This window comes from Bactrocera neohumeralis, chromosome 4 (assembly GCF_024586455.1).
Source record: "Bactrocera neohumeralis isolate Rockhampton chromosome 4, APGP_CSIRO_Bneo_wtdbg2-racon-allhic-juicebox.fasta_v2, whole genome shotgun sequence".
NCBI lineage: Eukaryota > Metazoa > Arthropoda > Insecta > Diptera > Tephritidae > Bactrocera > Bactrocera neohumeralis.
In genome coordinates, this window is record NC_065921.1 from 13,599,197 (window position 1) to 13,620,301 (window position 21,105).

At 32.9% G+C, this 21,105-nt stretch overlaps 5 protein-coding genes and 1 long non-coding RNA gene across 19 annotated transcripts; 2 read left to right on the plus strand and 4 right to left on the minus strand.

The window, feature by feature from the left end:
- Nucleotides 1-83: 83 nt before the first annotated feature.
- On the minus strand, nucleotides 84-9,112 carry LOC126756304 (small RNA 2'-O-methyltransferase). Of its 2 annotated transcripts, XM_050469279.1 has the most exons (4): nucleotides 8,870-9,112; nucleotides 8,707-8,784; nucleotides 1,100-1,269; nucleotides 84-1,041 (listed from the first exon to the last, which is right to left on the minus strand). In XM_050469279.1, exons 1-4 carry the CDS (start codon nucleotides 9,023-9,025, stop codon nucleotides 210-212), a joined length of 1,236 nt encoding a protein of 411 aa, XP_050325236.1. In that variant the 5' UTR covers nucleotides 9,026-9,112; the 3' UTR covers nucleotides 84-209. The 2 variants fall into 2 exon arrangements, with proteins under 2 accessions (XP_050325236.1, XP_050325237.1); XM_050469280.1 differs by lacking the exons at nucleotides 8,707-8,784; nucleotides 8,870-9,112 and adding an exon at nucleotides 1,341-1,521 and having other exon boundaries at nucleotides 85-1,041.
- On the plus strand, nucleotides 1,632-7,188 carry LOC126756295 (uncharacterized). Of its 8 annotated transcripts, none has more exons than XM_050469256.1 (6): nucleotides 1,632-1,735; nucleotides 2,754-3,622; nucleotides 3,933-4,088; nucleotides 4,154-4,812; nucleotides 4,869-6,182; nucleotides 6,243-7,188. In XM_050469256.1, exons 2-6 carry the CDS (start codon nucleotides 3,244-3,246, stop codon nucleotides 6,852-6,854), a joined length of 3,120 nt encoding a protein of 1,039 aa, XP_050325213.1. In that variant the 5' UTR covers nucleotides 1,632-1,735; nucleotides 2,754-3,243; the 3' UTR covers nucleotides 6,855-7,188. The 8 variants fall into 8 exon arrangements, with proteins under 8 accessions (XP_050325213.1, XP_050325217.1, XP_050325212.1 ...); XM_050469260.1 differs by having other exon boundaries at nucleotides 1,667-1,735; nucleotides 3,076-3,622; XM_050469255.1 differs by having other exon boundaries at nucleotides 1,673-1,771.
- A 348-nt stretch (nucleotides 9,113-9,460) lies between the features above and the next one.
- LOC126756309 (uncharacterized) lies at nucleotides 9,461-11,713 on the minus strand. 3 transcript variants are annotated; one of them, XR_007666570.1, is made up of 5 exons: nucleotides 10,505-10,619; nucleotides 10,214-10,321; nucleotides 9,986-10,042; nucleotides 9,690-9,813; nucleotides 9,461-9,525 (listed from the first exon to the last, which is right to left on the minus strand). It is a non-coding gene; the product is annotated as an uncharacterized LOC126756309 (long non-coding RNA). The 3 variants fall into 3 exon arrangements; XR_007666572.1 differs by having other exon boundaries at nucleotides 9,461-9,636; XR_007666571.1 differs by lacking the exon at nucleotides 9,461-9,525 and adding an exon at nucleotides 11,630-11,713 and having other exon boundaries at nucleotides 9,643-9,813; nucleotides 10,505-11,489.
- Nucleotides 11,710-13,239, plus strand: LOC126756306 (lysosomal aspartic protease). Its single transcript, XM_050469281.1, has 2 exons — nucleotides 11,710-11,809; nucleotides 11,909-13,239. The coding sequence occupies exon 2, from the start codon at nucleotides 11,922-11,924 to the stop codon at nucleotides 13,080-13,082; it is 1,161 nt and encodes a 386-aa protein (XP_050325238.1). The 5' UTR covers nucleotides 11,710-11,809; nucleotides 11,909-11,921; the 3' UTR covers nucleotides 13,083-13,239.
- An 845-nt stretch (nucleotides 13,240-14,084) lies between these two features.
- LOC126756303 ((Lyso)-N-acylphosphatidylethanolamine lipase) lies at nucleotides 14,085-16,472 on the minus strand. 3 transcript variants are annotated; one of them, XM_050469277.1, is made up of 2 exons: nucleotides 16,190-16,472; nucleotides 14,085-15,452 (listed from the first exon to the last, which is right to left on the minus strand). In XM_050469277.1, exon 2 carries the CDS (start codon nucleotides 15,384-15,386, stop codon nucleotides 14,232-14,234), a length of 1,155 nt encoding a protein of 384 aa, XP_050325234.1. In that variant the 5' UTR covers nucleotides 15,387-15,452; nucleotides 16,190-16,472; the 3' UTR covers nucleotides 14,085-14,231. The 3 variants fall into 3 exon arrangements, with proteins under 3 accessions (XP_050325234.1, XP_050325233.1, XP_050325235.1); XM_050469276.1 differs by having other exon boundaries at nucleotides 15,847-16,472; XM_050469278.1 differs by lacking the exon at nucleotides 16,190-16,472 and adding an exon at nucleotides 15,539-15,816.
- Nucleotides 16,473-17,250: 778 nt separating this feature from the next.
- Nucleotides 17,251-20,775, minus strand: LOC126756301 (activin receptor type-1). 2 transcript variants are annotated; one of them, XM_050469273.1, is made up of 11 exons: nucleotides 20,688-20,775; nucleotides 20,315-20,438; nucleotides 20,144-20,179; nucleotides 19,803-19,878; nucleotides 19,541-19,745; nucleotides 19,260-19,486; nucleotides 18,979-19,193; nucleotides 18,691-18,913; nucleotides 18,440-18,627; nucleotides 18,154-18,379; nucleotides 17,251-18,088 (listed from the first exon to the last, which is right to left on the minus strand). In XM_050469273.1, the coding sequence occupies exons 1-11, from the start codon at nucleotides 20,746-20,748 to the stop codon at nucleotides 17,939-17,941; spliced, it is 1,731 nt and encodes a 576-aa protein (XP_050325230.1). In that variant the 5' UTR covers nucleotides 20,749-20,775; the 3' UTR covers nucleotides 17,251-17,938. The 2 variants fall into 2 exon arrangements, with proteins under 2 accessions (XP_050325230.1, XP_050325231.1); XM_050469274.1 differs by lacking the exon at nucleotides 20,144-20,179.
- Between the last annotated feature and the right edge of the window lie 330 nt (nucleotides 20,776-21,105).

Sequence of the window (21,105 nt, forward strand, 5' to 3'; positions counted from 1 at the left end):
AAGAGTTATACACTGTTAACTTGATGCTAGTTCATTTTCAATCTCTTTGATTAAATTAGGTATAAAAAATCTTTGCTTAAATAATATTTTGTATTTTTTTTTCATACATAGTATTTATCAACTTTATTTAATTTTATCATTTTCTTAGTACATATAATAATCACTTATTAATTGTGTTGTAACTAAATTAAACCCCTACTTGCTTTCTTTTAATCCCAATTTTCCTCAGCATCATAGTTGGTGTCTGCTTTAGTATGTGAATATCCACCGCATGCGCCGCGTTCGTCGTCATTTCCGGTCTCATCATATCCAGCATCATTCCACACTCCCAACTCCTCATCATAACAATCATCATATTGACGATAACTAAAATCATCCTCATCATATTCGGGTAATATGATGTGTTCTTCTTTTACCTCAATATCATTTTTCTTTAGAACAGCAAGCAATTCCTGCATTGTAGCGCCAATATTTTCAATATAGTCCCTTAAAACTATTAGAGGTACTTCATACACACGTAAATCGCAATTGAAATATCTATCAATACGTCGACAACGACTGATTTGGTAGCGCGCCTCATCCAAAATTTTTTGGTCTTTACTACGTTCATCAATATAAACTGGGAAGTCTACAGTAAATATTTCTTTGTATCGAACATCTGCTTCGGGACCACAATCTACTGCGACTTTGCTGGGAAGTAACTCATTATGAAGAGAAGGGTTCAGCAAATCACAACGTGCAAATATTGCCATTTGAGTTACGTTGCCAATATCTTTTCTATCTGGTGGCGCATCCCCAACACCCATAAAAGCAACCTTATAATTTGGATATTGTTGACAAATATTTAATGCCCAGTCCCGAAATTCAGATCGTTTCCATTCGAATTTGTGATCATCGTGTCGGAAACCATTTGCTAATAACGGCTCAAAAAGTACGTTAAATTCTGAATTTGGTGTCGAAAATATTGCTAGTTTAGGCTGCATAAAACCGAAAATATTTTTTGGAATATTCTCTAGTGTTTTTGGGTACAAGTGCTCAATTCTATTAAAGAATACAATATATTTATGTATTACTTATAATAAAATAGTTGCGAACTTACATTTCCAATGCGATAACTGCGTCTACATTCAACAATTGTTCAGCCGGCGTGTCAATACTTCCTTGTAATAAATCGATTCGCAAAGGAGTTTCACGTTTGTTCAAGTAGTCCGATACCAAGGGTTCTGCTCTCTGTTTATAGCTCCTTAATAAATTTTCATCAATGTCAACCTGACCAAATAAGAGTATAAAAGCTTTTTTAAAATATATATTAAATATCAAATGTATGGAGACTTAATAACCAAGTTCATATTCCATATTTGTGGGGTTATTTTAGCCAGGTGCTGTAAATAAATTAACCCGAGATAATGTAAACAAAGAAGAGATGCAAGTGACACGGTAATTAACCGTTCGTAATTTACTAAGCATAACAATAAATTTTGGATGACATGGAAACGGCATATGAAAGAAGAGAGCTAATTCATGGTAATGTAAACAAACTGTTACTAAATAAAGTTGTATTTTATTGTGAATTAATATAATTAAGAAGAAGTAAACACATATGCCGGAACGCGGCGAATAGGAATGAAACACACCGACAATGGAGCAGTTTTTCGACGGCGATTTCGTTGAGCTTGTGTTTGTAATGCAATTATCTAGTGTGTGGAATCGACGGATATCGGGAAAATTTAACTCAGTAGGTTTTGTAGCGAATTCTGCGACAATTACTAAAGTAATTAGACAAAATCATTTCCAAAATATAGCTCAATTTTTTCTGAATTAAAAGAATATAAAAATAAAGCATCGGATGTCGGATCATCGTGATAAAATCATTTTAAAAGTGTGTACAACAGTGAAAACTTTTAGCATTGAATAAGTTTTTTTTCTCTTGCTTCTGTCTTTCTGTCTTGAAATCGAAACAAGCGAAATAGAAAGAGAAAAAAAACGACCAAATTAGTCGGCCAACCAGCATTGAACCGAAATTTCTTATGTTTTTGACTTGAACAAAATTGTTGCTAAAATTTTAAATAATCGTTTGATATTGTGTATTAGGAAATATGTCTGTATGTCTGTATATTGAATATCTGATGGGTAATTCATAAAAGGTTTGTTCCATTCGTAACAGTCTCGCGTTGCATCTTGAAAGAAATTTTTTAGCGCTGCCGCTGCAACCGAGCCGTTTGTTCGGTTGACACCGCTGTTTTCATTTCATCCAGCACTTGTCTTGCCAAAATGTTTTATGTGTATTGCCGTGGGAACTCGGTTGTATAAAAATTGCGTTAGTGTAAACTTAAAAAAATATGGGTTTTTTTATTAGAATTGTTAAAAAAATTATATTCTGATTGTACATACTCTTATTTCGGAAATATATTTGAAGAAATTATAATAAAGATAGATGAGTGAAGACAGACAAAAAACAGTGAAACAGTGGAATTGATCGATTTTTAATCGCAAATAATCTGATTCTTCATTCAAAATGGGAGAGTGCAATATACATATTGAAGAAACGTTTATAGTAGCGAAGAATTTAAGCTAGTAGCATATATAATATCGGAGTACATAAATATATATATATATATACAGGAATATAGATGCCTGAGGGCATGTGCAATCGATTAATTTTTGCTCCTTTATCTGGTTTTGAATTGAGTTGTATGACTATTAACGTATTTTACATTCTTTCTTTACATAAATTTTCGTGGTACAAAACAAAGTATAATCACAACAAAAAAGAAATATCGTCTCTAAATACAATGAAAAGCAATCCGTAATTCAAAACACAAACACTAAAAAATCAACAAAGTCTACAACGATCAGCCAATTGTCAAAAAGTGGAAGCCAATTTATTGGAATGACATGAGCGCTTACATCGTCCAATAAAGTAATAGTAAAAATTAAAGCGGACAAAAAATAAACGTTGAACGTTCCTTCAGATAAAAATTAACAGAAGACAACAGTAGAGTTTATAGACTGATTTTGTATAATATTAAGTACGAGATTACACATTTTAGATAAAATAATACTTGCTTGATATAGGTGACTGGTGCGAAATAACAAATGAACAAATCTACGTTTTTTTAAGTTCAAGTGCATAGAATATAGTGCACAACAAGAAATCTTCATCAAATGTTTGAGACAACTAGCAGCCTAATCTTTCCATAGTACTATTCGATCAAATTAGGAGTGAGCATTTAGGAGCTAAAAATGGGCAAACGTATGGCAGTCGTCGAGGCGAAGCATTCATTGCAAGCCACTCGCACTATTCGCAAACGTAAGCGAAACTCTTCCGGAGCAGCAATTGATTCCGAAATGATCTCGACAACAGCCAAGGCAACGAGAGGAAGTCATAACTATTGGCACGAAAATGATGACGAAGATTCATCTTCAAATGAAGCCACACATGTAACACCAGTGATTAGAAATCCATCTACAAAGCATGCCAACAATTCGTCAATTCTTCTTAGCGCAAATACATCACTGAATGAATCCCCAAAACCAGTGTATACATTATTACCATCCATTGTTAATGGGACTATTATGTACGATCTAATGCAGAAACCTTGGCGGCTTGGTAAACCTATTGGTAAGTGACTAATCGTCAGTGAGTATAAAAAATCTTTTGCTTTTTATACATATATTGTGTTAATATTGGAACTGATGTCAGACCCAAAGATTAATTGGTACCAATTTTGAATTCTTAATTTTTGTATTGTTATAACTTGTATAATTTGGGTGCATGTACATATGTATACCCTCATGTAAATATACATGTATTCTTGGTTAATAAAAACTAATATTCACTAACCAAATGTAAATAATTTTATATACGTACATATATTAATTCATTGATTCTCTACTTAAAGAGATATTAATATATTCGTTCTTTCTCTTAGGCAAAGGAAATTTTGGAGAAATATTTTTAGCTTCAGATAATACTTCCATTCCGGTTACTAATGAAAATGCAAAGTTCGTTGTAAAAATTGAACCACATTCAAATGGACCCTTGTTTGTGGAAATTCATTGTTTGATGAACACTGCCAAAGACGAATGTAAGAAATTTGTTTATATCAGAAATATTAGTCTTATTAAAACACTTTATCTTTTTTGTTAACAGATAACCATATAAAAACCGAAACTGATAAAAATAATAGACAAGATTATACGGCGCCACTAATGCAGCACCTACCAACCGGTATACCTAAATATATTGCATCGGGCTCTCATTATTTTGGAGATGCACGTTACCGTTTCCTGGTTTTGCAGCGTTTTGATCGCGATTTGCATTCATTGATAAAAAATTGTCGTGTCCATCAGAAATGCGTGTTAACTCTAGCCATACAGATTGTGGATGTTTTAGAAAAACTGCACGACAAGGGCTACTGCCATAATGATGTAAAGGCACAAAATCTTATGATTTCCAAATGCAAGTATTATAAAAAACAAACTGCAACTGCTCCAGTTGCAACAGGCAAAAGCAAATCATCCCGTTCTTCAAATGTAAAGTCTTCAAGCTATGATGAACACTACGAAGAAAAGCAACAAACAACTGATAGTGGAAATAGTTCTGAGCAAGAAGCAAATGATGATGAAGAGGATGAAGATTTCATTATAAAACGAAATAAATTTGTTGACGAATATGAAGATGAGGACTTTGATGATGGCGCTACTACCAACAGTAATAACAGTAACAGTGTAGATCTTTATGAAACACCACTAAATCGTAATCGCAAACGTCGTCCACGAAATAATATTGAATTTAGTGGTTCCAATCCGGTATTTAAAAAACAAAAAAAAAATAATTTGTTAAAATAACGTTAAACTCATTTTAGGTACGCTCATGTCGCAGACAAAAAAGAAATTCCATATATGAAGAAATGGTGAAGTCTCATTATTTACGTCCTGCAAAACGTATTAGTTACTCAGAATTCTTTAATGAAGATACTACTTCCATAAAAGATGAACCATTGGAATCGAAGTCTGTGACAACAGATGATGATTTTGAAGAATTTTTACCGAGGTCTGCACGTCGTTCCGGTACAATAAAGAAATCGAGTCATGCTTCAAATTCCTGCTTACCAACAACACGGTTAACACGACGTCAAGAGAAAATTTTTAATAAGTTAAACGCTAATAAGCATTTACAAAAAACTAACTGCGATAATTCGCCATCCACAGCTGTCGCAGAATCGCTTGTAGTCGTTGAGGAAGAACGTATCTTCCTTATAGATTTCGGGTTGGCTTCCAAATTTATGGATAATGGGGTACATCGTCCATTCGTAATGGATCAACGCCGAGCACACGATGGTACTTTAGAATTTACATCACGAGACGCTCATATGGGTGCCCATTCCCGTCGTAGTGATCTAGAATGTTTAGGTTATAACTTAATGTTCTGGTCTCAAGGTTATTTGCCATGGAAGGATGCAGCAATTCAGCATCAACAGGAGAAGGTACATCGTGCAAAGGAATACTTAATGACCGATGTGCGCGAAATGTTGAAACAAATTTATGGCAAACAGGTTCCTAAATACTTGGGCGAATTTCTACATCAAGTTAGCCAATTAGCCTACCACGACCGACCAGATTATGGACGATACCGCCGTTTATTCCAACGTGAATTTCAGCAGCTTGGCTATTCACTTGCAGAATTGCACTTGGACAGCAAGGAAATAGTGCGCACTTGTGTACGTGTTAAAGAGGAAATTGAGAACAAAAACGATATATTCGAAATGAACAAACTCAACGGCAATGCAGTATGGAGTATTATGAGCAACCTTGCAGTGGGCACACCATTCCATGAGCGCACTCTCTCCAATAGGGTGTCGCCGAAAAACTTGAGGTCCAAATCTGACAAGAAATCTATGAAAAAGAAAAAGTTTTCATGGGCAGAAATTCTGTCACAAGATCCCGACCAGATTGCCCGCGAACGTGCCGAAAAAGAGTTCGATCGCGAAGAGGAACTTAGTGAAGTGCAACAACCAATAGTGCGTCGTTATGAAGGAAAACCAACATATGCTATATTAGAGATTGAAAATCGCCTAAGGTTAAGCGGCCGATTAACAGAAGATAATAGAGACTCACATCGAAGAGGCGCTGCTAATCAGACCGACGAAGAGGATGAAAATGATGAGGAACAGGATGAGGTAAATATTTTTGAATATATATAGACTGATACAGGTAATTTTCCTATAATTATTCAACAGGAAGAAATGGAAGTAGACGATACGGAGGATATGGAAGATAACGACAGAGATTGTGACGACGATGACGATGACGATGACATAGAAACGGACGCTACAGAAACCATGGACCACGCGCCTAATGGTGGACATAACACACGCGCACATAATACACGATCAACCAGAAAAAAAGATTATGTACAATTATTAGAAACAGATAGTCGAATTCAGTGTTCTACTAAGCAACGTACAATCAATTCGACAAAATCTGCCTTTAAAACAGCAGCAGCCACATCCAAATCGAGTCATGTTGCAAATAAAATGACTATAAAATCTAGTAGCAAACGGAGTAGTACCGCCGGTCGTAGTAATCGTAAAGGTTACATCAATGAAGGAACTCGAGTAAATAGCAGCAGTGTAGGTGGTACGGGAAGGCCGGAACGACGAACTCGTCGTTGCTTAATTGAGACTGAAACAGAGATGAATGATCTGATCGATCAACAGGAAAGTAATTCAAATTTTAATCCAGATGTTTGCAGTTTATTCAACGTTTGGAAAAAGATCAATAATGAAAACATCTACTATCGAGGCAACAACGCCGCAGCAGCGGCATCAACTCGGCAGTGTAAAAAGTGAAAAATGTAAACATGCAGAAGTTTCTACCGAAACTGTTCAATACTTCTAAATTTCACACCGCTTTCAATTATGTTAGTAAAATTTTTGCTAAACATTGCTTTGAAATGCATAAATAACGTAGAATAAAGTAGTGTAGTACAGCAAACCCGTTTGACAAGAGAAGAGAGTGAATAAATATTGTAAGTAGTGGTAATGTTTACATTTTTGTTATTTACCAACAACTCAATGTGCAAAGAAAATTGAAATGGAATGAGCAAAGTTAAAATTGTAAAAATCGTAAGAAGAGAACTCAAAAGAAAAATAAAATATGTGAGTAACATTAACATAAAAAACATGATGCAAAATAGTTAATTCTTATTAAAAATCATCTGTGTAATCATGTGAACAAATGATATTCATAATTGCAATTCTATTGGTAATGGATCGCGTACATATAAATATATATATATATATTTTTTTTTTTTGGTTAATTTACATATGTATATCGCTTTGAATCACTAAGAAGGAGAAACAAATCTTACATCTTTTATAAATGTTACATAAAATAAAAAATCGTTCATTTTAATCACGTGTAAAATTAAAATCACAATAACGCGATCCTCTACTGTAAATTTTGTATAAACTTTCCTAATACAACATACTTAAACTACTAGTAAGCAGATTTAGCTTAGATTTAATTAAATGAAATGGGAACGTTTCGCCGTGGTTTATGGAAAATGAGTACAGAAGCGCACACACTGAACTTACAAACAATATTTGCTTCCATGATTAATAATGGAAATCGCATCCTACAAACGTATCAACTAATGTCATTTAGACCTTGAATTTTATTGAGTACACATGTGCATTCTATTGTATCATACGTGACACCACGGTGCTGGCTATCAACCCATTCTCTTAACATATTTTAATTAGTTTGTAAGATTTACTTTTAATCTAGAAATTTAATTTACGTTCGTTTTACCTACAATTCTTAGCTTGTTTGCAATGAATACAAGCATTCTGGTTATTTAAATAGCAATTCCTTGTTATTTAACGTTGTATTTTCTGGCACTGTGTGCACCAACAAGGCACATATTTAATTCGACTTTACAAATTTGTGTTAATGAGCATTAGCGTTTTGTTTTAAAGTTAATATAGTAATATAATATTTGGTCACATACAATTCACCAAGACGTTGTTTTAAGCACACTATACAAAAAGTGAATTAGTATTTGTTTATTTCATTTTATTGTTTTTTTTTACCTAAATATTATTACTTTAGTTTTAAGTAAAATATCTAAATATATCCATTAATTAAAGGAATTAATTAAATACCATTAAACTTCATAAAATAAAATAAAAATAAACGTATTGAAATGAAAATATTTTATTTGCAGTTCGCCTATTACGAGTTCTTAAAATTTAAACTTGAATTCGTTGATTCTATAGGGTGAAGTGTTAAGGAAAATTAGGGGAATATTAAACTCTAGAAATTGGCTACCGAGAGCTGCACATTCAAATTTGGTGGCATATGTACGACAGTCGCGCCTAACTGAACGCAGTGAACGGCTACTGGTCTGGATATCACAGTTTTAATACCCGCAAAGAATAAAATTTTTAGAAAAATGCAGGTACAAATGCTGCACCAATCATAAGTTTACGATGGACACAACTACTTCACCATTACATGAGAAATTGATTTTATAACCAATCAAAGATTGCGGACTCCACTTAGTGATCAATATCAGACATTTAAGAATAGTAAAATATATATATATATTTCTATCCTTTAAGGACAACCTAATCTAGAATATCAACATAAAGATGTACTAATATGCTTAATTTATTTGCGGCACAAGTTCTGTCTTACCTCTAGAATATGTTCTATGCCTTCTGTACGGCGTAGCAATGACAATAATCGCATTTCAGCACATCCGAAATCTACCACCTGTGTAGAAAGAAACGCATTAAAAAAACGAAATACTATGTATATCTTGTATACAAATTGAAATTGAGTGGATAACCGGTCTCACTTTTTTAAATTTGTGCCCCCAATGTGAATCTTCCAATATGCGTATGGTTGTGGTATAACGCTGCTCATATACTGGCGGATCAAATTTAATTTCACCATTGGCATTAATGTAACAACGAGCGTGCAGACCGCCATTCGGTAATTTATAATTAAACATACTTTTACGTCCTGACTTTATATTATATTATGGCAAATTAACCGCTTTTTGTTTATAAGCTGTCGAGGACAGTGAAGAGGAATAAAACAATTTCTCCCATATTTTCAGTTCTCTTATGTTCCATTCTCACTGTTCCATGTTATAAAGTAGCATTCACAATAGTTTTGCCCTAAATCAAAATACAGCGGCATAGATTTCTAACATGTTTACTGGCAATAAGACGAGATGCTTAAAAACACGTATTTTTAGTTATGCATTAATTAGTTGTGGTTCTTGAGGACATACATTTATGTTAATGAAATGAACAGTGACCTCGATTGTAGAGAATGTTTAGACTAGCCTTTATAATTATAAATATATACACATTACTTTTTAGAATATATAACTTATATTTTCCTAATTTTTAAAAAGGATCCATAATAAAAACACACCATATTTAAAATCAATTCATTCTTTATTAATATTTGCTATATTACATTGTTTTTAATTTCCACAAAGACCTGAAAAAAGAAGAAAATTCATTAAATACTTATACGAATATAGTTTTAGTAATTACATAATAAATTATCAGTGTTTATTTATCATCAAGCTTGTCTTTATGACAGGGATAACTAAAAAAATCATCATTGGAGCGTGCATAACCACAAAAATAAAAGAAACTTACCTCGTGGAATGCCGTATCTAGTGCGTTATTCTCTTAAATTGTTGTTGTAACGGGTACCTAATCTCTTAAATTGTATTCCTTACTGCCCTCAGCGTACAACACCAAAATAGCCATTCGTAAATTCCTAATTAATAAAAAATATATATTTTAGAAAACCATGCTTAAAATTTTAACATATAATGATTATTATAACATTCAGACGAAAGTATTCAACATACGAAATTCTGTTATATGCTTGTCTACTTTTAATTATCATCACTCATACAAATTTTTTTAATATTAGTTGTTGTAAATACCTTGGCATTTAATGCACTGCTTATATCAGACACTGAATTACACGTGGTTAACAAGATCTGAAAATTGTAATATTCAGAATATTATAACAGTTTCTTTATGTTATATAGATTTTTTATAAGAAATAATTTCAGCAATTTTAACCAATCGTCACAATTAATCGGACTGGGGCGGTATTCGAAAACATCATGTACAATGATTAGTGACACGCATTTTTAACTTATAATTACCTTTGTGGATAGGAAAATATGGATAGTTCACAAATTTCAGCTCCTCATATAATTCATGTTCGGAACAATGACCTAGTCAAAAAATACATTGTAAGTCAACCATACCCACTGAAATAAATAAAATATGAATTAGTAATTTTCTTTATTTATATACTACATTTAGAGTTTGACTAATCAGTAACAATAGAACCAATCGACATTATCTTTCCGACTGGGGCGGTATAAATAAGCATCATTGAGAATTTATGAATAAAATGAAGCATGTATAAACTATGCTTTCTTTGCACTTACCTTTTACTATCTTCAAATTTATATAATTTATAAAGCGCAAATAAGTTGTACATCTTTACTAGAAGACAATCCGAAATGAAATGAACGCTTCCGCAGTGAATTTTTCAAAGATGGACGTCTAAGCTCACAGTATTACCAACTTAGTAGTTGTTGACGGAGACATCTATGGTAAAATCACAATAATGTGGAATAGTCTAGATAATTTTATTGCTTTTTAAATTGCGAATGGATGTTGCACAGTGCTTATGTTTGTCAATAGTTTTGTCTGAACAATTTGTTTGATAACTATGGCTGAAAATGAGATTTTAAGACCAATTCATATGCAACTTTTATCGCTTTGTGCAATAGTTTATACAAAAACAACGAGGCACAGAAAACAAAGGGTATGTCACAATGAATGCTTGGGTTCATTTTTTCTCTTTAATAAAAACAGAGGCTGTTGCTTGGCAAAGTGTAAAAAGATAAGGGTTACCCAACAAAATCTTTATACAATAGCTTCGAACTTTTTATCAATACAAATGTTTAACGTAAAGCGTAGCCAAAATTCTATTTGAATAATCCATGAGAGCGTGTTGCATAGTTCCTTTTTATGTTGGTCTGACATATTGCTTACAAGGAATTACCATTAATGTGGTAGAAGATTATGTATAATACCTACTATTAATATTTCTAAGCACAAATTTAAGAAAGGCGTTTCCTTCTCTTTTAGTAGTTATTAAAACCCAGTAATGTTGTTACTCAATATATTTCTATTTATTATAAAATATTCATGAATTAATTACGTTCCTTGTTTAAAATAAAATGATATTCGAATTAATTTTTTGGCTGTGAAGGAAATAAATATGTTTTTAAATAACGTAAATATTAATTTGAAACCGAATGCTATTGCAACCATGAGAAGAATTTCAAAAGTTTTGCCTCTCCTCGTTTTCCGCTCGCATAAAACCCGTTTTGGGCGACAAAAGAATTTGGGTGTAAGCTGGCACTTATACGGCACTGAACTGCAGCAGAAATTAGCAGTAGGACCCCACACTCTTAAGGAGCTGCTCCGCACGGAGGAGAGAGAGGATGCTCTAGGAGGATATAACCTCTCCAGGTTTAAGGAATTAATCTCCCCCACTATACGTTTTGGGCGACTGAACTGCAGCAGAAATTTGCTCTTCCCTTTTATTCACTTCTACATTGCTTTGTCATTATCAATTTTTCAAGATATTTGTAATTTGCAAAGATTTTTCCATTTAGTTATTTTTAAACCATTGAATTGCAATAATATAAAAATATAAAACCGGGTTTGAGCTGACTGTGGTGAGAGAACAAAGGATTTTACAATATTCTTATATTCTATTCTTATATTAATTTAATTAACGTTTTAAATTAATTTAATATATCTGCATTATCTTTTAGATCACAGCTATATATGATGTTTAAAGCACTCTTAATTGTATTCACGGTATTTAGCTTAGCTAATACTGAGCTATTACGAGTACCACTAAAAAAAATTAAAACTGCTAGACAACATTTTTCCGATGTGGGTACCGAATTGCAACAATTACGCATTAAATATGCCAATGGTGGCATCGCTCCTGAACCACTTTCAAATTATCTAGATGCGCAGTACTATGGCCCAATAACAATTGGATCTCCCCCACAAAGCTTTAAAGTGGTCTTTGATACTGGGTCCTCAAACCTTTGGGTGCCATCGAAAAAATGTCATTTGACCAACATCGCCTGTCTGATGCACAACAAATACGATGCTGCAAAGTCTAAAACTTATGAAAAGAACGGCACCGAATTCGCCATTCACTATGGTTCTGGAAGTTTATCTGGATATTTGTCTGCTGACACGGTGAATATCGGTGGATTAGATATTAAAAAACAAATTTTTGCCGAAGCAATGAGTGAGCCGGGTCTTGTATTTGTTGCGGCAAAATTTGACGGTATCCTCGGTTTGGCATACAGTTCAATATCTGTAGACGGCGTAAAACCACCATTTTATAATATGTATGAACAGGGCCTTATTCCTGCACCAGTATTTTCATTTTACTTAAACCGCGATCCCGCTGCACCTGAAGGTGGAGAAATTATTTTCGGTGGTTCAGATAAAGATCATTATGTCGGAGACTTTACATATCTACCGGTAACACGCAAAGCTTACTGGCAAATTAAAATGGACGGTGCTTCGGTCGGTGATTTGCAACTTTGCAAAGGGGGCTGCCAAGTAATTGCCGACACAGGTACTTCATTAATTGCAGGCCCTACCGAAGAAACAACGGCTATAAATCAAGCTATCGGTGGAACTCCAATTATGGGTGGTCAGTACATGGTCTCTTGCGATTTGATTCCAAAACTTCCGATAATTAAATTTATATTGGGTGGCAAAACATTCGAATTGGAAGGCAAGGACTATATTTTACGTATTGCTCAAATGGGCAAAACGATTTGCTTGTCTGGTTTCATGGGCATGGATATTCCACCACCAAATGGTCCTTTGTGGATCCTTGGTGATGTTTTTATCGGTAAATACTATACTGAATTCGATATGGGTAATGATCGAGTTGGCTTTGCCACAGCAAAATAAAACTATTAAAGAAAAAAACATGAATGTCTGAAAGGAGGGAGAAGTATGTAAAGACGGATAATTTAATCGAAAATATGCGTTACAACTGTTATTAAAAGTTAAGGTTTTGTGAGCTTTAAATGTATTTCAGACTATAAATAAATGCATTATAACAGTATTTAAAATAACTCTTTTATATATTATATACACTTATTAATACCGATAAAGACAAAGACTGAGCTTAAGGAGAGAATTGCTTGGTTTGTACTCGTAATCAAACGCATACATATATGCATGTGTATATATTTTTACAAGGCATTCATATGGCTTCTTAGCGAATTCAAAGGGCTTTACTGATAACATTTAACACTGGTGACACATTATGCATTCGAATTAGTTTGAAAAATATTTGATACAAAATAAAAGAATACAAAAGATTTAGCATATTTGACACAACTATATTTGTTTTTTTTTTCATTATTATTATTATATTGTAGACTTAAATTGCCAATTATTAGCCACGAATCGCACCGAGATCAATAAAATTGCATACATTGTTTCAACAAATTTCTGACATCGCTCTCGTGTCTTTGGTATTATCGCTTGTTGACATGTATGCACTATGTTCATATAATTTGTCAATGCATTGATAAGAAAATAATCGGGCTATAACTTATACAAATCACATTTTTTGCTCAACTCCTAAATGTTAATGTGTGAAAAAATTCTTTTGTTTTCCCAGAACTTTTATATTAAGTTTACCACGAATCTTTTGTATTTGTGAAGCTTCGATGCAACCGAGGTAAACGTTTTTTCTCGTTTTATAAATAATTTTACTTATAATAACCATACAATCCCACTATGTTAAATTCATATGTCCAGAAATGCATTTATCTACTAGAATCTTTCCAATCTTTTTAAAGAAACATATGTATTAAAAAAAACACATTGTTTTATATTATTTTCTTGTACATTTCAATACTTTTACTATTATTGGTGAGTTTAATCAAAAGTAGAACTGAATTAACAGTTTTGGGATGAGCACATTTAATATTTTAATTTCAATATTTTGGCTAATACTATGTGTTATATATTGACTAAAACATATCGACTAAAAAATTAAAACTGATTGCAGGTAGTAAGTGTGTGATAATTCTCCATCAATACACCTTATTGTTCTTTAAGGTTTGAGGCAACGTTATCTGTTTGTGGATCTTCAGACAAGATTTTATTTGTTTCTATATTTTCTTCTTTTTGCAGCTCGGACTGTTGTAATTTTTGTGCTTCAGCTTGCAATGCTTTATTGCTCAGTTCATCATCTGATTCTGTTCCGTCCCGTATAGCCGCTTCATTTTGATACGATTTATATAGTTCACAGGTTTCATTAACGTAACGATTAAAAACTTCCGGTTTGTCCGCATATACGTGATGTCCCGCACCGGTTACAATTTTAATATCCACTTTTGAATCGACCCGTTGCGCTTTTATTTTTTCTCCTGAAGACGAATCAATCCATGAACGCGAGCCATAAATAAATGTTATAGGAATGTCCGCCCGGACATTTTTAACTCTATGTATCATCGGATATTTCGCCCATCCAAACGAAGACATCATACTGTGGAAAGCCGATTCACCTGAAGGTGTTTGTGCGTTACATTGGTGAATATATTGTGGTAATAGGTTATTGTCTTCTTCCACTGCGGCTGCAAACTTGCGCGTAATATCTGGCCGAGTTTTTTCCACAACCCATTGGCCAAGGGGTCCAGCAGCACGTAACGCCCATAGAGGATTCAGAGGTGTTAGAGCATATGCTATAGCACGCACCCATAACGGAATTTGACGGTTGTTATTTACATCTGAAGGCTTTTCTGCAAATCCCCATGGATCTGCTAATATAAGATGATGAACTCTCTCGGGATATGACAATGCATAACTAGAAGCGATGAAACCTCCCATTGAATGGCCTAATAATACCATTCTATTAATATTCATTTCACGTCTCCACTCTTCTACTGACTTGACAAACTGTTTTTCACAAATAAGTGCATCATTAGAAAAACCGGGTCGTGAACTGCGACCAAAACCCAATACATCCATAGCGTATACAGGGCGATCTTTGGCAATGGAATCTAAATTCATTACCCACATAGCAACACCTGCACCTAGTCCATGTAGCAAAACCAAAGGTACCTCTTTAGATTCCGTGTTTAAGCTGATTGTCCATATTTTGTCAGCTTCACCTATGGCGGGTCCAATATCTACGAAGAAACCACGATACGGCGTTTTAAGAAAGGATAAAATCTTTTTTTCCACAGCCCGTAACATTATGGAAGAACTAGAAGTCCAATTAAATAATACTCTAAACAGCCAGAAGTTCGAGGATTTACGTTCCTAAAAAAAAAGATTTATTGCAATAATATTTGTTTTATAGAAATGCAAGTATGAAACTGAATAATTGTATATATAGCATTTTATACCGAACTATTTATAGTAGGCGTATCTTTTCCTCAATTACATATTTTGTACAAAATAATTTTTTTGTTAAAAAATTCATTGACAAATTAAGACTCATTGCACGATTATTTGCATAACGATATCAAAATCCGACGTCATATTTTCACTTATACAATCCCATACACTTCAAATAAATACGCCATTAGGTTCACTGACAAGCTATGATCTCACCGATCATGATAGTTTCGTTCTTTATTCTATTTACATATTTTTTGGTGTACCAAGAATGTCCCTGAAAACCTATAGGTTCAGCTATCATTTCCTCACTCACCTCTACGTCCATAGTGTTTTGATCTAATATGTAATTGCCGTCGCAATTTGACTGCGGCTGTTCCAAACTCGCCGTAGCCAAGGTCATTTTTCTAATCTCCTTTAAGCAAATCTTTACACAAGAATGACGTTGACATCAATTATTTGCTTTCCCGTTTTTTATATTATATTTTGTTTTAGTTAATGCAATACCAAAGGCAGAGATCGTTTTGCTATTTATAAAGTTTCTTGCATCTGTTACCAACCACTAAAAATTTAGGCGTCTATTCCGAACTTAACAATATAAATGAATATGGGTATACTAGTTTGTACTGACAATATAGATTGATTAGCAAACTATTTACATATGTATGTTGGCTTATGAATTTCAAGAAACTTCTATATGCCTTTACTAGGTTAATTTCACAACTCCGTACTATGTTTCGCGAACAATGTTTGTCGGAAAAATGCTAGTAGTCATGGATTTCAACTCGTTAGAACAGTAGAAATTAGTTCTATTGTAGATAGTAAGATAGTAGTGTCCGATTCTCGATTGATTGCCTTCGGGTGAGTTGCACTTATTTCAGGTATGTATGTGTATAATTTATAAAATGCATATGAGTGTATAATTTAGCAGCTTTGCTATTTAATCACTTGTAAATAAATTGTTCGCTACTTTGACCAGCAGTGTACGTTGTTATATATGTATATAGAAGATACAATCACGAATAATATACATATATGTAAGTATTTTTCTAAGCAGCTGCCTTTACGGCTTATGTTTTTGCATTTCTGTTTTCTTTCTATCAAATTATTGGTCATTCTCTTATTTACATACCCATATGTTTTATAATCGATAGTTTTTTTTTATCGCTACAGCATACATACTTTATTTAGAGATGCTAAAAATTCTAGTCCGAATTCGATTATATTTTGTATCATTGTCGAAATCGATTCACATTCCATTCTTATAAATAAAATTATATGAATGATGAACGGCAAAATTTCTCTAGATATCGAGTAGAGGTATTACACCCAGGCCGGTAGAGAAAACGAGCCCCCGTTTCATGATTGTAGTGAATTGATGAGGAAAAATCTACAAAATATTGTTGCAGAGCAGCGGGTCCCACTTAGAGCTCCAGGCCAGAGAGGAATTGTTCGCGATCAATCCCCCCTCCCTCCTTCAGTGATTACACCTTCCCCAAATTCATAAGAATTTATACTTTTTTTCTACTAAAATGTATTTTAATTTTAAACCATGGACTACTTTGTACAATAAATTTTCTTAAAACTGATCATACGTTTTTTATCGAAAGCATACACTTCCTATTATTTATAGACGTACCAGTTGAAAAAGTCATGCATAAAATATATATGTATATATATATATGTAAATGTAAATTAAAATTAATAAAAATTTCATTCATTTAATTATAAAAAGGCTGCACGCGTGCTTATATTAATTTAATTATTCTCCTTCATCTTCTCTATGCAGTTTTAGATTTTTAGATTAAATTCCAATACTTCTTATTAGTTTTATGAATGATACATAAGAATGGCACCAGATTAGAGTAAAAGTAATAAAAAGCCTAAATAAATAGCAGTTGAAGCATAAGGCAAATGAGGCTTCAAATATCAATACAATTCAAGGCACATAAAGATTTATAACAAAATGTGTGTGTAGAAATCTGTGTTAAGTCTTAAGAGTGTCTTTCATTTAATTTGCATTTGTATGCAGTTGTTAAAACGTACGCATAATTAAATGAAGATACTTATATATGTGCTTTGTTTGATTTGGTATCTAAATTTAATTCTAATATACCTAGTCTATCTAATACTACTATGGAAAGTTTACCTAAATCCACACACTTATATACATTTCAATCAAACAATCGCTCCTGTTCGTTCATTCCATTAAAGTAAATAATATAATTAAATATATGTATATATAATCCTTAATTATAACTTTAATACTTAAATACATTTGAAGAAGAAAAGTAATATTATATTTCTTAATACCATCTACCGTTTTTACTCTGCTATTAATGATAATTTTAAAATCTACTGCTTAAAATTATAAGAATACTAAATATTCATTTGTATAAACTAAACAACTAAACACAAACTTCATCATAATTAAGACGTATTTTTTCATCAGCGGAAGCTAGTTTGTGTATAGTTTTCCGTATTCTCAAGGCAGGTAAGCGCACATTCGGATTTTGATGCCAACATTCCTTCATTAACTTTGACATACCAGCGAGTAACTGTGGAATATAAACATTATTGACTTGTTCAATGTTAAATATAGTTTATCATTATATCAATATACCGGGTCAGAAGCCCAACGATTGGGAAAGGACGGTCTATAATTATCCACGCATACAACCTTTCTCATATCTTCAAAACTGGGATCCGATGGGACAACATCGTAAAAAGGCACTTTGTACTCTTCTGCAATGCCTCCTGAAATAGTGCGGCGACATACTTCCCACAGTACTAAACCAAGTGCGTAAATATCAGTGCGGCGCAATGCCTCAAAACATTGCATATTAATACTGTAACACATAAATATCTTGGTGAATAAAGTGTTAAACGTCATACATTTTGAAGTATACCTTTCATCCAAAACTTCAGGTGACATGTAACGTTTGGTGCCGACTTTAGGATTATTTCCTAAATCTAATTTGCCTGTGACATGAGAGTGTGTTACAGCTAATCCAAAATCTGCTATCACACAAGTTCCATCCGATTTAACAAGTATATTCTTCGACTTTAAATCACGATGTGCCATAGCAGGTTTACCCTATAAAAAATTTAAATATATTATTGTTTTTGCCACAATTGTATATTATTTTATTTATCTCACTTCCGTTCCCAATATTTCTGTATGCAAATGTACTAAGCCGTTAGCAATGGATAAACATATTAACACCATATCATTGTGACTTAGAGCATTCCGATTTAGATGATCGAAGAGAGAACCGTTTGGATAATAGTGCGTAAGTAACCATAGTTGTGTACAAAAATTACGTGAAGTCATGTCGGAACCAATATAACCCAAAATATTTTCATGACGTAGTAAAATTGTACTGCAAATAATTAATAAATACTATTTTATTATATTAATTCATAAAATACAAATTTTATATTTTACCTGTATATTTCTGTCTCTCGCTTCCACGACTTCTCATCCCGAGTAAGGAATATTTTTACAGCTATATTTTCACCATGCCACTGTCCCCGCCACACTTCACCATACTTTCCACGTCCAATACATTCTACTAACGTAACTTGCTTGGCAAGAGTACGTTGAACTAATAACGGTAATCCACTTCCAGAACCTGAAGTCATTGGATGTTGAAGATATTCCTAAAAATATTATCAATTAAAATCAGTATTTTTTATACTTATTTATTTTTAATTCGATCAACATACCCGTAACGTACTATCACCAGCACTTGTTGCTCGAAGTAATTCGTCGTTAACTAAATAAACATCTGGATCATTTTTAATACGTGACGCCATTATACTTTTGCGATGATGTCTTGTCATAAAATAGTAAACTAATGCTGCCATCAATCCAATGACGAAAACTGGACCTAATATCGCTAAGGTCATTTTGAACGTATTGCTTAAATCAGCACTTAGGCGCGTCACTTCATCTGTAATGCAATATATTGTTAATATTTTTCAAATAAAAAAATATAAATACATACCATTAACAATAGGAGGCAATTCAGGAAAATCTCCGTCATTACAGTAATCCTTGGAACAACAAATAATGTTTACATGCATTACGGCGCGTTTTCGAGGACCCAGAGTATTCTGGTTACATATTAATGGCAGTTGATCTGGAGAAGTGGTGCAACCTCGTGAAACTTTTTCTTCACCAAACGCACTGCGTGTCCGCGATTTCCAACACTAATATGTTATGGTAAGTATTTCAAATTTCTTAAAAATTAATTCAATTTGACTTACCTGAATAGCGTTCTGGCACATATGCGCATGTTGTGTAGCATTTTTGCAGGGTGGCTCGCATGCATAGCACTTGTATCTGTATTATATTATTAAAATTTAATTATCGGGGCATTTTTTATTTAAAAAGATAATACACTACTACTTTTACAATCATTAATAATGTAATTGAACAAAAGGAGCACACAAAAATTTGGATTTACATATATGTACATACATACGTTTATGTTAATTTTTTTAACAACGAAATATAAAGAATGTTAGAATATAAAAAAATTTCAATATTTTATAATTCAACATTCCTTGCTGCGCATTTTTTTTTGTTTCTAATCTCTTTTATTTACCTTCTCTTCATGCGACGTTTAGATTTTGTGTGCCTCCTTTGGAATGCGGAAGGGGGGAATTATTAACAAATATGTATAATTTTTATTACTTTCACTGGCTTTTATGTTGGATGATGTGTAGAAAATACAGTAACCTACGCTCTATAGATACATTGCTATTTTGAAACTTACCTGGGGTGTGATTGTATTGAATTCCGTGGAACAGGTGAATGTTCTTTTTCATTTATGTGCGACATTTCCAGATCCAAGTTTTCTTGTGTTTCGTCCAATAGACGACCACTTATTTCGGCAGCAGCTAAAACATTATTTTTTTTATTATTTATGTTACATTTGCACAAATAGTTTGCTTTATATTAAAATAAATTCCCATTATGACATTGCTAAATACATAACCGCAAGTGGTCTATAACGTTTAGCACTGCAGCACCAACTCAATGCTTTTCATGCTGCATACTTTTATTATATTCATAATTATATAATATTGTAAGCAAATATGATTTGGATACAATTACGAGCACATCCTATTTGCAATATTTTAAATTACCTTTAGTGTTTTGTAATGAAAATATTGAAATTAATAATAATAAAAATACAATGTCGGCCATTGTTGTAGCGCAGCAGCACAAAAACAAAATGGATAGCGAAATATGCTTGATGTGGATTTAACTTAACTAAGGCAGTGTTGCATTTAAAAACAATTCAGTTTTTCTCATGAAACCTTTTAATTAAACTTACTCAAAATAATTTCTTAAATATTACAGAAAAATTTAATTTACTTAACTTTTGTCTGACTTACTTTTTCTTATTCTAATAAATATTTTTAATAAATATTTGCAACGAGTTTTAATATACATAAGCCCATAATTTAATGTGAACGTACAAATGCATCGTAAGTAGGTTGATTGAAATCAAATTACGAGTAAATAATTTATTTTTGTTAATCTTAATTATTTAATTAATGA